This window comes from Myxocyprinus asiaticus, chromosome 20 (assembly GCF_019703515.2).
Source record: "Myxocyprinus asiaticus isolate MX2 ecotype Aquarium Trade chromosome 20, UBuf_Myxa_2, whole genome shotgun sequence".
In the NCBI taxonomy this organism is placed as follows: Eukaryota; Metazoa; Chordata; class Actinopteri; order Cypriniformes; family Catostomidae; genus Myxocyprinus; species Myxocyprinus asiaticus.
In genome coordinates this window covers 108,055-122,644 of record NC_059363.1, presented here as the reverse complement: position 1 = coordinate 122,644, position 14,590 = coordinate 108,055, and the positions used below count along the sequence as shown (strand labels likewise).

Genomic DNA, 14,590 nt, shown 5'->3' with positions numbered 1-14,590 from the left:
CTGTCAAACCCAGAAAAGGCTATGTGCATAAGGTCCTAACCACGCCCTTCAGAGCATAGGTGGTTCACCTTCAGGCCTTCTTCCCTCCTCCATTTAATTTGGATGCGGAACAATCATTGCATTTGTTATGCCCTGTGTGGGCACTACACGCATACGTTGAGCATACACGCCAGTTCAGATAGTCTGATGAGCTCTTTGCATGCTATGGAGGATGCACAAAAGGAATGTCCATCTCCAAGCAAAGACTTTCTCACTGGATTGTCGATGCAATTGCCCTGGCTTATGAGTTGCAGGCTAAGACTTGGTTTCAACCAGGTCGTATAAGAAGGCACTCCCATATGCGTTAATAAACGCAATGTCTCCTTCCCTTCGTCTCAGGGTACCGAGGTTACGTACGTAACCGTTATGTTTTCTTTAACAACATTTCAATCGGTTTATAATGTTATAATATATGACTCATTTTCTTCCATACACAGGAGACAAATTCTAACAGAAAGGTTATAGTCTTGTTAGAGCATCAATGATTACATTATTATTCACCATTATTACGGATATGCAGAACATAATGTTTTATTCTGTTTATATATATATATATATATATATATATATATATATATATATATATATACACACAATAAAAGACATGACACTACAGCAGAGACGGTGTGACGCTTGCGCCTGCGCTGTGTTTCGGCTTTCTGGGTGTTGTAGTTCATCAGTCATGACTACTCATCACTTTCAGCTTGTGGAAAACTACATCTCCCAGAACACAATGCAACAATAAAGTTTCCGTCTGCACTGGGCGCTGGTCATTGTGTCAGTGACCGTGATACAGCTCGTGCGCTTTGTCAGAGCTCAATCTGCGGTTTCTCGCGCTTTATTCGGTGTTAAATGTCTGACGGTGGCGGAGGAGACGACGGCAGCGGCGGGATGGAGGTTTCTGCGGCCGTGCAGACGGTTGCGGACGCGTCTGTTCTGCAGAAACACATCCGTAAGCTCGTGCCGCTGCTGCTGGAAGATGGCGGGGACGCGCCCGCGGCACTCGAGAGCGCGCTGGAGGAGAAGTGCGCGCTCGAGCAGATGAGAAAATTCCTGTCAGACCCGCAAATTCACTCGATCCTGGTGGAGCGGAACGCGCTGAAAGGTTTAAAACATTCATTTTACAGGATGAATTTAATGAATCAAACATATTGACGGCTTTAAACTCCCATTACATACATGTACGTCATTTTACACGACGTCATTTTAATGTCTGCCGTTTTGAATCTCTTTAGATGTTACTATTAAACTGAAATATTATATAACATTATATTAAATGTTCTCGCGGGTTTTGTCTTGCACCGCCCTATTTGTTTAGTCACGGTCACGTATATCTGGGTGAAAGTTCAGTCAAATGTTTAGGCTAATAAAGAAAAGATGGCACAATTTTAATGAGGCTATAAAGCTGCTTCAATCTGACATCAGATCAGTGATAAATGATCAATAATAAATGATCGATGAGAGTTTAGGGCGTGTCTACTGCACTGCAGATCAGATGAGTGACAGCACGAGGATCATTCAGGCCTGTAAATGAAGAGACTCTTGAGTTTTCTCATTCTGTGCTGCTTTTATCGTCTTATATGTTTGTGTGTGTGTTTGTGAGAGTGTCTGTCTGTGTGTGTCTGTATGTCTGTCTGTGTGTGTCTGTATGTCTGTCTGTGTGTGTGTGTCTCTGTCTGTGGTGTGTGTGTGTCTGTCTGTGGTGTGTGTGTGTCTGTCTGTGGTGGTGTGTGTGTGTGTGTCTGTCTGTGGTGGTGTGTGTGTGTCTGTCTGTGGTGGTGTGTGTGTGTCTGTCTGTGGTGTGTGTGTCTGTCTGTGTGTGTGTGTGTGTCTCTGTCTGTGTGTGTGTCTCTGTCTGTGTGTGTGTCTCTGTCTGTGTGTGTGCCTCTGTCTGTGTGTGTGCCTCTGTCTGTGTGTCTGTGCCTCTGTCTGTGTGTCTGTGCCTCTGTCTGTGTGTGTGTGCGTCTGTCTGTGGTGTGTGTGTGCGTCTGTCTGTGGTGTGTGTGTGCGTCTGTCTGTGTGTGTGTGCGTCTGTCTGTGTGTGTGTGCGTCTGTCTGTGTGTGTGTGTCTGTCTGTGTGCGTGTGTCTGTGTGTGTGTCTCTGTCTGTGTGTGTGCCTCTGTCTGTGTGTCTGTGCCTCTGTCTGTGTGTGTGTGCCTCTGTCTGTGTGTGTGTCTGTGTGTGTGTGTCTGTGTGTGTGTGTCTGTGTGTGTGTGTCTGTCTGTGTGTGTGTGTCTGTGTGTGTGTCTCTGTCTGTCTGTGTCTCTGTCTGTGCGTGTCTCTGTCTGTCTGTGTGTTTCTGTGTGTGTCTGTCTGTGTGTGTGTGTCTCTGTCTGTGTGTTTTGCATTCATATTTGATTATGATCTTATTGAAACGGTGACTGTAGTGCTGTTGTTTCTGTGTAGTCTTCAGACAATAACAAACACAAGATCCACTCAATCTGTGTGTATTGATCTGTGTTGTTTGATTTGTAATATTTGTATTTTTTTCATTGAGCCCTGAATAGTCATCTCAAACGTTAAATGTCCAAAAACAACTGCTAATTAGTTTTTTCTGACACTTTTGTTTGAACTGCAGAGGATGTTGGTGATGAAGGTGAAGAGGAGAAAGAGTGTATTTCCTACAGCATCAGCATTGACATTCATTACGGGCTCAAATCAAACAGGTAACAAGCTTGTATTGAGAGTTTTCTATTCTAATTGATTTATGATATTAGTTATCTAATGGTAATTAGTGTGTTATGTGAGTTGAGGCTTTTCACTCAGTCACTAACAGGGACACATGATCTTTCAGCCTCGCTTTGATCAAGCGGACAGGAGTTATTGATGCAGATAAACCCATCTCGACTCAGGTGCGAGTTCTGACTCTAAGTGAGGATTCTCCATATGAGACACTGCACTCTTTCATCAGTAATGCAGTCGCTCCATACTTCAAATCCTACATCCGAGAGTCCGGCAAAGCCGACAGGTAATGTCACCTCTGACCTTATGTATGACGTTTAGAGAAGAATTGTGTCAGTAATGCAGTGCTACCCTCTTTAAGCATGTATACATTATCTTGTATATCAGTCAACGTTACTGAACAGAACCGATGTGTGTATGGGTGCATGTGTATGTATCTATATATATATGTGTGTGTGTGTGTGTGTTTGGTTCAGGGATGGAGATAAGATGGCTCCCTCAGTGGAGAAGAAGATTGCCGAGTTGGAGATGGGGCTCCTCCACCTGCAGCAGAATATTGAGATCCCAGAGATTAGTCTGCTCATCCACCCCATCATCACTAATGTGGCGAAGCAGTGCTATGAGCGCACGGAAAAGCCCAAGGTCACTGACTTTGGTGATAAAGTGGAGGATCCGACATTCCTGAACCAGCTGCAGTCTGGAGTCAATCGCTGGATCAGAGAAATCCAGAAGGTTTGAGCTTCATAGCATTACTGCGTTCAAATGGTGTTACTGTGCAAGAAACAATATTGGAGTCGTAGGTAGTTGGAAAAAAACATCTCAGAAATGTGATTTTACCCACACATGATCGGGATCTCAGGTTTGTGCTGCGGTTTCTGACCTGTGACCTGTTCTCAGGTGACTAAACTGGACCGTGACCCGGCCTCTGGGACCGCCCTGCAGGAGATCAGCTTCTGGCTGAACCTCGAGCGTGCCCTCAACCGCATTCAGGAGAAGAGAGAGAGCCCAGAGGTCTTGCTCACCTTAGACATCCTGAAACACGGCAAACGCTTCCACGCCACAGTCAGCTTCGACACAGACACAGGTGAGGTGTCCTTCATCCCTGCAGGAGTTATCTCAAGTGTCATCTAATTATGTGTTGCTTTTCTAACGTTTTGGTCTGTCATAATGTGTGTTTCTCAGGGTTGAAGCAGGCCGTGGAGACCGTTAATGATTACAACCCCCTGATGAAAGACTTTCCCCTCAACGATCTTCTGTCAGCCACTGAACTGGACAAGATCCGCCAGGCGTTGGTAGCCATCTTCACCCACCTGCGCAAGATCCGAAACACCAAGTACCCCATCCAGCGTGCGTTACGACTGGTGGAGGCCATCTCGCGAGACCTCAGCTCTCAGCTGCTCAAAGTCCTTGGCACTCGCAAGCTCATGCATGTGGCCTATGAAGAGTTTGAGAAGGTATTGCTGCTGTTCAGGTCTCGTTCATTCTGCAATGGTGCACCTGCAGGTCACAGCTCATATTCTTGTGTCATCCTCAGGTGATGGTGGCGTGTTTTGAAGTCTTCCAGACGTGGGAGGATGAGTATGAGAAACTACAGGTACTCCTGAGGGATATTGTGAAGAGGAAGAGGGAGGAGAATCTGAAGATGGTATGGCGTTTAAGCCCCGCCCACCGCAAGCTTCAGGCCCGTTTGGACCACATGCGGCGGTTCAGACGCCAACACGAGCAGCTCAGAGCAGTTATTGTTCGTGTGCTGAGACCTCAGGTACTAAATCTGATGAACTCATGATATAGTATAGTCATGATATAGTTTAGTTTAGAGCTCACTGGGAAGTTTTCTTTGTGTTGATGTATTTCCTGTTGAAACAGGAGGTTGGGATTGGACGTATTGAAAGGGAATGTTTCTGTTTTTTTTTTGTTTTTTTTGCAAGTAGCTAATACTTTTTTGTCCCAGTCCAGAAAAACCATGATGTGCTACTTGCTATTGCAGATGGTATTAAGGGGAGGGACATTCTCAACTTAAAGAGCATTCAACTGGACAGACATTTCTGTAGATCTCTGAGTGCAAGTTGATGTTATCAATAGATACTTGGAGTCTGTAAATAGAATTTTTAAATGTATACAAACTAATGATGTGAAAGACTTTCCATTGAAGCATTATATCGTTGTGTAACTGGCTCATTCATTGTACTGTTTTCATTTGCAGTTGTCCGCCGTGCCCCAGCATGCTCAGGGGGAGACTGCCGAACAGCCCGATATGAAGGTGACAGAGGTTCTCTTCGATGCTGCAGATGCAAACGCCATCGAGGAAGTGAATCTGGCTTATGAAAACGTGAAGGAGGTTGATGGATTGGACGTGTCAAAGGAGGGAATGGAGGCGTGGGAAGCGGCTATGAAGCGCTACGATGAGCGTATAGACCGTGTGGAGACTCGCATCACCGCACGACTGCGTGACCAGTTGGGCACCGCCAAGAACGCCAATGAAATGTTCCGTATATTTTCTCGCTTCAACGCCCTGTTTGTCCGTCCGCACATTCGTGGAGCCATCCGAGAGTACCAGACACAGCTCATCCAGCGCGTCAAAGATGACATCGAGTCGCTGCACGATAAGTTCAAAGTTCAATACCCTCAGAGCCAGTCGTGTAAGATGAGTCACGTGAGAGATCTGCCTCCGGTCTCTGGATCCATTATCTGGGCCAAACAGATCGACCGACAGCTCACCGCCTACATGAAGCGCGTGGAGGATGTTCTTGGAAAGGGCTGGGAGAATCACGTGGAGGGTCTGAAGCTCAAGCAGGATGGCGACAGTTTCCGTGCCAAACTCAACACGCAGGAGATTTTTGATGACTGGGCTCGCAAGGTGCAGCAGCGCAACCTCGGTGTGTCAGGCCGGATCTTCACCATCGAGAACACTCGTGCCCGCGGCCGCACGGGAACTGTGCTGAAGCTCAAAGTGAACTTCCTGCCCGAGATCATCACTCTCTCCAAGGAAGTGCGCAACCTGAAGTGGCTGAGCTTCCGTGTGCCGCTGGCCATCGTTAACAAAGCTCATCAGGCCAATCAGCTGTATCCGTTCGCCATCTCACTCATCGAGAGCGTTCGCACGTATGAGCGCACCTGTGAGAAGGTGGAAGAACGGATGTCCATCTCACTGCTGGTGGCAGGACTGAAGAAGGAGGTCCAGGCGTTGATCACTGAGGGCATCGCTCTGGTCTGGGAGTCCTACAAACTCGACCCTTACGTCCAGCGTCTGGCGGAAACTGTCTTCAACTTCCAGGAAAAGGTTGGTCAATCAAAGACCTGTAAAATGGTACATGTTTACATTCAAGAGAAAAAGACAAAGTGTGAATATGATGTTGAATTGTAGGTGGATGACCTCCTACTGATTGAGGAGAAGATTGATTTGGAGGTTCGTTCTCTTGAGACCTGCATGTATGACAATAAGACCTTCAATGAGATCCTGAGCCGCATTCAGAAAGCTGTTGATGACCTCAACTTGCACTCTTATTCTAATCTGCCCATCTGGGTCAATAAACTGGACATTGAGGTGAGTTACACTGGACAGAGGTGTAAGGGGACATCGAACCAGACATCTGACACATCGTGTGACTTTATGCACATGTACACGTTACAAATGGTAAAAAGTACATTCATTGAATGAAAAGACATGGTCCATGTTTCATTTGCAGATCGAGCGCATCCTCGGCGTGCGTTTGCAGGCGGGACTCAAGGCCTGGACGCAGGTCCTCAGGGGACAGATGGAGGACAAGGCCGATGTTGACATGGACACTGAAGCTCCTCAAGTCAGTCACAAACCTGGAGGAGAACCAAAGATCAAGGCAAGGCATCACAGCGTAGATTTGACGCCTAATTTCTGCTAATGTGTAGAAACTGCTGCTGTAACCCTAGACTGTTTGACCTTTATTATTAAGAACTCAACACTGAATTGTTGTCTTTGTCCAAACAGAACGTCATCCATGAACTGAGGATCACAAACCAAGTGATCTATCTGAACCCGCCTATTGAAGACTGCCGCTACAGACTCTATCAGGAGATGTTCTTCTGGAAGATGGTCATTCTGTCACTGCCCAGAATTCAGAGTCAGAGATATCAGGTCCGAGTGTGTGAGGATGTGTGTTCTGCTGTCAGCCTTTAGTTTTAGTGTGCGTGTGTGTTAACTTCTGCTCTTTAAACAGGTTGGTGTTCACTACGAGTTATCAGAAGAGGAAAAGTTCTACAGGAATGCTCTGACCAGAATGCCTGATGGGCCGGCGGCACTGGAGGAAGCTTATAATGCCGTAAAGGAAAATGTGTCTGAGGTGGAGCAATATGTGAAGGTAAAGTTAATTGCTCTGAGCCTTTAATAATTGTTCAGTATTCATAAAGAAAGAAGCAGATTGACTCCTGTTTCCTCCTTTAGGTGTGGCTGCAGTATCAGTGTCTGTGGGACATGCAACCGGAGAACATTTATAATCGTCTGGGAGAAGATCTCAATAAGTGGCAGGCGCTGCTCGTGCAGATCCGCAAAGCTCGAGGCACGTTTGACAATGCTGAGACCAGGAAAGAGTTTGGACCCGTCATCATAGACTATGGCAAGGTCAGAATGTGACCGTTAACATCTCCGTTTTTCATGTTGTTTCGTGTTCAATGTTTCATGTCAGCAGCTAAATTTCTGTTAATGTTTTTCTTCATCTTTGATGGTTTAGGTTCAGTCCAAGGTGAATCTAAAGTATGACTCGTGGCATAAGGAGGTTCTGAGTAAGTTTGGGCAGATGTTGGGCAACAACATGCAGGACTTCCACTCTCAGATCTCTAAGGTGAGTGCAGGTCTCAGCGTTGAAGCATCGTGTTTGTTCGTCCATGTGAGTTTGTCTGAACTTCTTTGATTCTTCAGTCTCGTCAAGAACTGGAGCAGCATTCAGTAGACACGGCGAGCACCTCTGACGCCGTCACCTTCATTACGTACGTGCAGACCCTCAAGCGCAAGATCAAACAGTTTGAGAAGCAAGTAGATGTGAGTATAATCCACCACATTTAGATTCTTAAATGTATTTCTGTTGAGGAAACATGACAAATCTTCTTGTTCCTGTAGCTGTTCCGCAATGGTCAGCGTCTTCTGGAAAAGCAGCGCTTCCAGTTCCCCCCCTCGTGGCTGTACATTGATAATATCGAGGGTGAGTGGGGTGCGTTCAGTGACATCATGAAGCGCAAAGACACAGCCATCCAGCAGCAGGTCGCTAACCTTCAGATGAAGATCGTTCAGGAGGATCGTGCAGTGGAGAACCGCACCACAGACCTGCTGTCAGACTGGGAGAAGACCAAACCAGTGGCTGTACGTTCAGCTCATTTTTGTAAACCATCTGACAGCAGCAGTTACAAGTTCATTTCAGTTCTGGACAGAGTGTTTTTCTGCTGTTTGATCTGTAGGGGAGTCTGCGTCCAGAGGAAGCGCTGCAGTCTCTCACCATCTACGAGGGTAAATTTGGCCGTCTGAAGGATGACCGAGAGAAGTGTGCAAAAGCAAAGGAGGCGTTAGAGCTGACGGACACGGGTCTGTTGAGCAGCAGTGAGGAGAGAGTGCAGGTGAGTCACTCCAACAGAACATCTGAACTCTAACCTTTAAAAAAATCGATACGTTTGTGTTTCAGCGTAAGCAAGTGTTCCTGTAAATGAGTATAGAAGACTCTCAGAAATATGTAGACATTGCAGCTTTGTTAATTATAACTTAACTATTTACACAATGGCAAGAAGATAAGGATGAAAATAAAGAGCAAACGTAAGATGAGGGATTAATAAGAAAGGCCCAGGTATACTTTGTTTTTGCATGTTCTGGATCGCCTCGTGCCAGGTCGACCGCATTGCCTTCGTGAGTATACTTTTCTGACCGCGAATGAATAGGAACGCGTTTGATGCATGCGCACTACAACTGTTTTGTGACACTTTTAGTACAGTCAATGGCCAGTGCATGTGCAGACGACGCGCACAACCAAGAAAATTTAGGCGGTGCACGGTCAAGCCGCGGTGCTGTGCTGATGATGCAGTTTGCGTCACACATACTGTGCACGGTTCATTCCGCAACGCGCTCATCCAAAGTATACTTTGGAGTTTAGTGTACATGAAGGTGTCAACTTGAAAGTAAATTTATATTTTTGATCTTTAGTAATGTTGATATCATACCAATTTGTAATTTTATCAAATATTATTGATTTGTTTTTATAATGAGACAAACGATTAATGGCACAAACATCACAGACTTAATCAAAACCATGACTAATGCTAAGTGATATTTGTGCTGTTGTTTTCCTACCAGAAACTATGTAATTCCTGGAGGATGCTTTCATGAAGAAACTAAATTAGACTTTTTGGTTAAATGGTTATTGCAAAAGACTGACAGGCTAGAAAGTGGATATAGAGATCATTTGTGTGTGTGTGTGTGGTTTGTCAGGTGGCTCTGGAGGAGCTTCAGGATCTGAAGGGCGTTTGGTCTGAGCTGTCGAAGGTCTGGGAGCAGATCGATCAGATGAAGGAGCAGCCATGGGTCTCTGTGCAGCCGCGCAAGGTGAACGACACACCTGCATCTCAGTGTATAACCTGATTATCAGTCCGTTTGTGTTACTGACTTCATGTTGTTGTTGTTTACAGCTGCGTCAGAATTTAGACGCTCTTCTCAACCAGCTGAAGAACTTCCCCGCTCGTCTGCGGCAGTACGCTTCATACGAGTATGTGCAGAGAATGCTCAAAGGATACATGAAGGTGAGACACTTAAACACTTCAAATCACATGAGAGCTGTTGAATGTTGGGTGAGAGACTGTGGTCTTGCAGTGGTCCATCTGAACTCTGTGTTGGTCTCCAGGTGAACATGCTGGTGATCGAGCTGAAGTCTGAAGCTCTGAAGGACCGTCACTGGAAGCAGCTAATGAAGCGTCTGCATGTGAACTGGGTTCTGTCAGAACTCACTCTGGGGCAGATCTGGGACGTGGACCTGCAGAAGAATGAGATGGTGGTGAAGGACGTGCTGCTGGTGGCTCAGGGAGAGATGGCGCTCGAGGAGTTCCTCAAACAGGTTTCTCATCTATAATGCTGTATCTATATCTGTCTCTCAGGTCTATTGTCCATAATGCAACTCCATTGACTTGAGGGTTCTTTATGAGATGTTTGTGTCAAAGGTCAACCTCTGTTTCCTGAACTGTAGATTCGTGAAGTGTGGAACTCCTACGAGCTCGATCTGGTCAACTATCAGAATAAGTGTCGCCTGATTCGCGGATGGGACGATCTGTTCAACAAAGTCAAAGAGCACATCAACAGTGTGTCGGCCATGAAACTGTCTCCTTACTACAAGGTAATGTGTTTTACCACTTTCAGTTCAAAAGCAGAAACATGCTCCATTTATATATCGTGTTGATCTCAGACCAGATTTCGTTCCTCTGACGCATCTTGTGTGAAAACGGCTGTGTTGATTTAAAGACTTGACCGTGTCCTGCAGGTGTTTGAAGAAGACGCTCTGAGCTGGGAGGATAAACTGAACCGCATCATGGCTCTGTTTGATGTGTGGATTGATGTGCAGCGCCGCTGGGTTTACCTTGAAGGCATTTTTACAGGAAGTGCCGATATCAAACACCTCCTGCCAGTGGAGACGCAGCGCTTCCAGAGGTGAGTGTTATCATGCAATAGATTAATATATGTATCGCACAACAGAGTTTGAACCTGATCATGTGACACATGTGCTTGATTTCCCAGCATCAGCACAGAGTTTCTGGCTCTAATGAAGAAAGTCACCAAGTCTCCGCTGGTCATGGACGTCCTGAACATTCAAGGGGTTCAAAGGTCACTGGAGAGACTCGCAGATCTGCTGGGAAAGATCCAGAAAGCGCTGGGAGAATATCTGGAGAGAGAGCGCTCTTCTTTCCCCAGGTCAGATATTTTAGTGTTTATAATATCAGCTGTGTAGTGTCTGTTACATCTGCTGAAAGCACTGCAGTCCCAGTAATCAGACGTGGTAAATAAGTGGAAGCAACAATAGATGACTTTCAAAATATATTAAGATTGTTCTAGTAATCACCAGCATATGTCAGTTAAATTACATGCAGCTAGTGTTTAGTATTTAGTTTGATTTGCCCATAAAGATGATTGTTTTATAAATTAGTTTTAACTGACACATGACATCCAACTATATTGTTTCCTGCAGGTTCTACTTTGTTGGTGATGAAGATCTTCTGGAGATTATCGGCAACAGTAAGAACGTGGCCAAACTGCAGAAACACTTCAAGAAAATGTTTGCAGGAGTTTCCAGCATCCTGCTGAATGACGACAACACTGAAGTGCTGGGTATCTCATCCAGAGAGGGAGAAGAGGTACATCTGAAATCAGCAAATTCTCTGTCAGAAGCCTCTTGTCAAATTCATCATCATATGTTTGTTCACAGGTAAAACAGTGCTAGTCTCTCACATGTACACTGTTATTTTCAGGTGCTTTACAAAACTCCAGTGTCCATCACGGAGCATCCGAAGATCAACGAGTGGCTCACGCTGGTGGAGCGCGAGATGAGAGTGACACTGGCTAAACTGTTGGCGGAGTCCGTCACTGAGGTGGGCGCTTTTAACAAGGGCACCGCCGTCGACCTGAGCACCTACATTGACTGGATTGACAGATACCAGGTCAGTAACTTTCTGAGAACATGAAATCCGAAACAAAACGAATATCCAAGTTAACACACAACACAAACTCAATCTTAATTCTGCCTTTACCGTTCAGGCCCAGCTGGTGGTTCTGTCCACTCAGATCGACTGGTCTGAGAATGTGGAGAACGCTCTGACAACGATTGCGGGCGGAGGGAACATGGCTCCGCTGCAGGCGGTTCTGGCCAATGTGGAGGCCACTCTGAACCTGCTGGCTGACACGGTTCTGATGGAGCAGCCGCCGCTACGCAGGAGGAAACTGGAACATCTGGTCAGAACATCAGAAGCTCATATTGATGTTTCAAACCTTAGATAATGTGATATGTGTGTTAAGTTCTGGTTTTCATGGAAAACCTGGAAAAATCAGGGAATTTTAATTTCTTCTAGTTCTGCTCTGCTCTGCTCTAAAATATTTCATTGGCTAGAAATTGTTCTTCGTAAGTGTAATCTATAAAAACAAATTCTCTATTTACTCTTTTAAAAAAAAAAAAAAAAAAAAAAAAATTAAAGAAATAAATTAAAGAAAATCATGGTCAAAAAATGTGGGAACCCTGAGTGGTTCATGTAGACCACAGACATCAATACAACACATATGGACATGAAGTCTCTTCCACTTTGCACTTTATTCTGGCTGAGAACCGGCCATTAAAACAGGAAAGCTGAGACTAATGGCTCCCTTCCGACTAATCTGACTTCTTTTTTTTTTTTTTTTTTTTTAGATCACTGAGATGGTCCACCAGAGAGACGTGACCAGAGCTCTGCTCAAGAACAAGATTGACAACCCCAAATCCTTCGAGTGGCTTTGTCAGATGCGCTTCTACTTTGACCCCAAACAGACGGACGTCCTGCAGCAGCTCTCCATTCAGATGGCCAACGCAAAGTTCAACTATGGCTTCGAGTATCTGGGGGTGCAGGACAAGCTGGTGCAGACGCCTCTAACTGACCGCTGCTACCTCACCATGACACAAGCGCTGGAGGCCCGTCTGGGTGGATCTCCCTTTGGTCGGTCCAGTTTCAGAAATTGTTTTGTCATCTGATTCTTGAACTGTCTTCTAGAATGATGGAGCAGCATTTAGGTGTTCATACACGTGAGGTGAAGCTGTTATAAATGTGGTTCTTGTTCTGTAGGTCCTGCTGGAACAGGAAAGACGGAGTCTGTCAAAGCTCTCGGGCACCAGCTCGGACGATTCGTGCTGGTCTTCAACTGTGACGAGACCTTTGACTTCCAGGTACAGAACAATTTACTTTGACCTGCATTTATCAGCTGAAATGTGACTACATGATGGCATATAAACCTGCTCAGGTTAGAGTTTAAATAAGAATCTGCAGACTTAACTAGTTGTTCAGTCTGTGCACACTGACCCAGTACATGTTATATGTCCGTAACATCTCTATTTATGTATGTCAGAGGATTGGGCTAAATATCAGGAGACTGTTCGTAAAGAGTGTCTTTTAATCATGTTGAAACCGTGTGTGTTCTGTCAGGCGATGGGCCGTATCTTCGTGGGTCTGTGTCAGGTGGGTGCATGGGGCTGTTTTGATGAGTTCAACCGTCTGGAGGAGCGTATGCTGTCTGCTGTATCTCAGCAGGTTCAGTACATCCAGGTGGCGCTGAGAGAACACAGCAACCCCAACAGAGACCGCAGTACGTACTTTACAAACATCCCAACAAGAACATGCGGAGCTTTTAATCTGTGTTAGCAATGTGATGAGAATAGAGATAATAATTTCTAAAGATCTGTGCATTCAGAAAGAGAAGAGGTGGACTCATGGCAGTCTTTACTAAAAACATTCACCGTGAACCCTACAGTCATTAAGTTCTCTAAAATTACCCAAACTCACCAGTGTGTCAAACTGTATAAATTGGTGTGAAATGCTGGAGGTCTGTGCCAGTCCTATCTGGAATCTAGCTTAGTTGAGATATTTAAATGGAGGTGATCAGATCATATCTTGTGTGTGTGTGTGTGTGTGTGTGTTCAGGTGTGCCCATCACCACAGAACTGCTGAACAAACAGGTGAAGGTGAGTCCAGAGATGGCCATCTTCATCACCATGAATCCTGGTTACGCTGGACGCTCCAACCTGCCTGATAACCTGAAGAAGCTCTTCAGAAGTTTAGCCATGACCAAACCGGACCGACAGCTCATCGCTCAGGTCATGCTCTACTCGCAGGGCTTCCGAACCGCGGAGATACTCGCCAAGAAGATCGTCCCCTTCTTCAAGTACGTGCAGTCTTATAACAGAACATGAGTAACACATGAACTGTAACCTGATGTGTTCAGTACATCACGGTGCATATAAAGTGAAATATTCAACTAGATCAGCTGGTTTGTGTACTGATTACAGAAGCTTTATGAAGATTTAGGGGCACGCAATGACAAATGTTCATCTCTTTGTTGCAGGTTGTGTGACGAGCAGCTGTCGTCTCAGTCGCATTATGACTTCGGTCTGCGTGCGCTCAAGAGTGTACTGATCAGCGCCGGGAACGTGAAGAGAGAACGAATCCAGAAGATCAAACGAGAGAAGTGTGAACGAGGAGAGGACGTGGATGAGAACGAGATTGCAGAGAATCTTCCAGAGCAGGAGGTACAAATGACACAAACAAACACCGACTGGGTGCTGCTGTAAATATGAGCGGTGCACAGAGAGCGCGAGTTAGACTGAGCTAACATCAACATGAAACGCTGTTCACAGACCATTTTACTTTAGTAATGTCACTAATTTGTGAGTGAAACTAAATATTCACTGAGAAATAAATGTAGCAAAGGATTTTGTGACATCAGCTGAAAGTCATTGTAGATGGGGAGCAAGTTATTACACACTGAACTATGAAGACAAACATTTTTAGGAATCATGCCCCTGAGCTGCAGGTTTAAGAAATGTTCCTACCATCAGAGCAATTCAAGCTTGATGTACCACCTTGATGCAGTAGGGGGCAGTCAGCGCGACTCCATCAGAACAGATAACATGCCTCGTCTAACCAGCGAGCAGGCAGCACAACCTTCAATAGATGATGCGTTCTTGTGCTGAATGACTGCTGGACCGAACACAACAGAATGCAGGATCTCGAGATGGGTTTTTCAAAGTTCCAAACTATGTTTAACTGGGGCTGTCACAATTATGAAATTTGGTTTGTGTTTGTGTTTATGTTTGTTAGTTTATATTTTCATGGGAGTTTGGCGTGAGTCTCTGCTGAT

General features: G+C 45.4%; 1 protein-coding gene across 2 annotated transcripts in view; it reads left to right on the top strand.

Annotated features, from left to right (window-relative positions):
* The first annotated feature begins 805 nt into the window (after window positions 1-805).
* Window positions 806-14,590, top strand: part of LOC127411019 (cytoplasmic dynein 1 heavy chain 1-like) — a 35,782-nt gene continuing 21,997 nt past the window's right edge. Inside the window, exons 1-31 of one of the 2 annotated variants that reach the window (XM_051646327.1) lie at window positions 806-1,144; window positions 2,618-2,705; window positions 2,834-3,007; window positions 3,198-3,453; window positions 3,619-3,805; window positions 3,904-4,175; window positions 4,256-4,483; window positions 4,925-6,001; window positions 6,086-6,265; window positions 6,408-6,557; window positions 6,686-6,832; window positions 6,915-7,055; window positions 7,139-7,315; window positions 7,425-7,535; window positions 7,613-7,732; window positions 7,811-8,050; window positions 8,146-8,301; window positions 9,164-9,277; window positions 9,361-9,471; window positions 9,573-9,782; window positions 9,912-10,058; window positions 10,203-10,369; window positions 10,457-10,630; window positions 10,905-11,070; window positions 11,185-11,373; window positions 11,471-11,665; window positions 12,114-12,396; window positions 12,523-12,623; window positions 12,880-13,039; window positions 13,375-13,615; window positions 13,796-13,979. In XM_051646327.1, the coding sequence (XP_051502287.1) occupies window positions 892-1,144; window positions 2,618-2,705; window positions 2,834-3,007; window positions 3,198-3,453; window positions 3,619-3,805; window positions 3,904-4,175; window positions 4,256-4,483; window positions 4,925-6,001; window positions 6,086-6,265; window positions 6,408-6,557; window positions 6,686-6,832; window positions 6,915-7,055; window positions 7,139-7,315; window positions 7,425-7,535; window positions 7,613-7,732; window positions 7,811-8,050; window positions 8,146-8,301; window positions 9,164-9,277; window positions 9,361-9,471; window positions 9,573-9,782; window positions 9,912-10,058; window positions 10,203-10,369; window positions 10,457-10,630; window positions 10,905-11,070; window positions 11,185-11,373; window positions 11,471-11,665; window positions 12,114-12,396; window positions 12,523-12,623; window positions 12,880-13,039; window positions 13,375-13,615; window positions 13,796-13,979 (6,399 nt within the window). In that variant the 5' untranslated portion in view covers window positions 806-891. The remainder of the gene's footprint in view (window positions 1,145-2,617; window positions 2,706-2,833; window positions 3,008-3,197; window positions 3,454-3,618; window positions 3,806-3,903; window positions 4,176-4,255; window positions 4,484-4,924; window positions 6,002-6,085; window positions 6,266-6,407; window positions 6,558-6,685; window positions 6,833-6,914; window positions 7,056-7,138; window positions 7,316-7,424; window positions 7,536-7,612; window positions 7,733-7,810; window positions 8,051-8,145; window positions 8,302-9,163; window positions 9,278-9,360; window positions 9,472-9,572; window positions 9,783-9,911; window positions 10,059-10,202; window positions 10,370-10,456; window positions 10,631-10,904; window positions 11,071-11,184; window positions 11,374-11,470; window positions 11,666-12,113; window positions 12,397-12,522; window positions 12,624-12,879; window positions 13,040-13,374; window positions 13,616-13,795; window positions 13,980-14,590) is intronic. The other variant, XM_051646326.1, reaches the window with a different exon arrangement.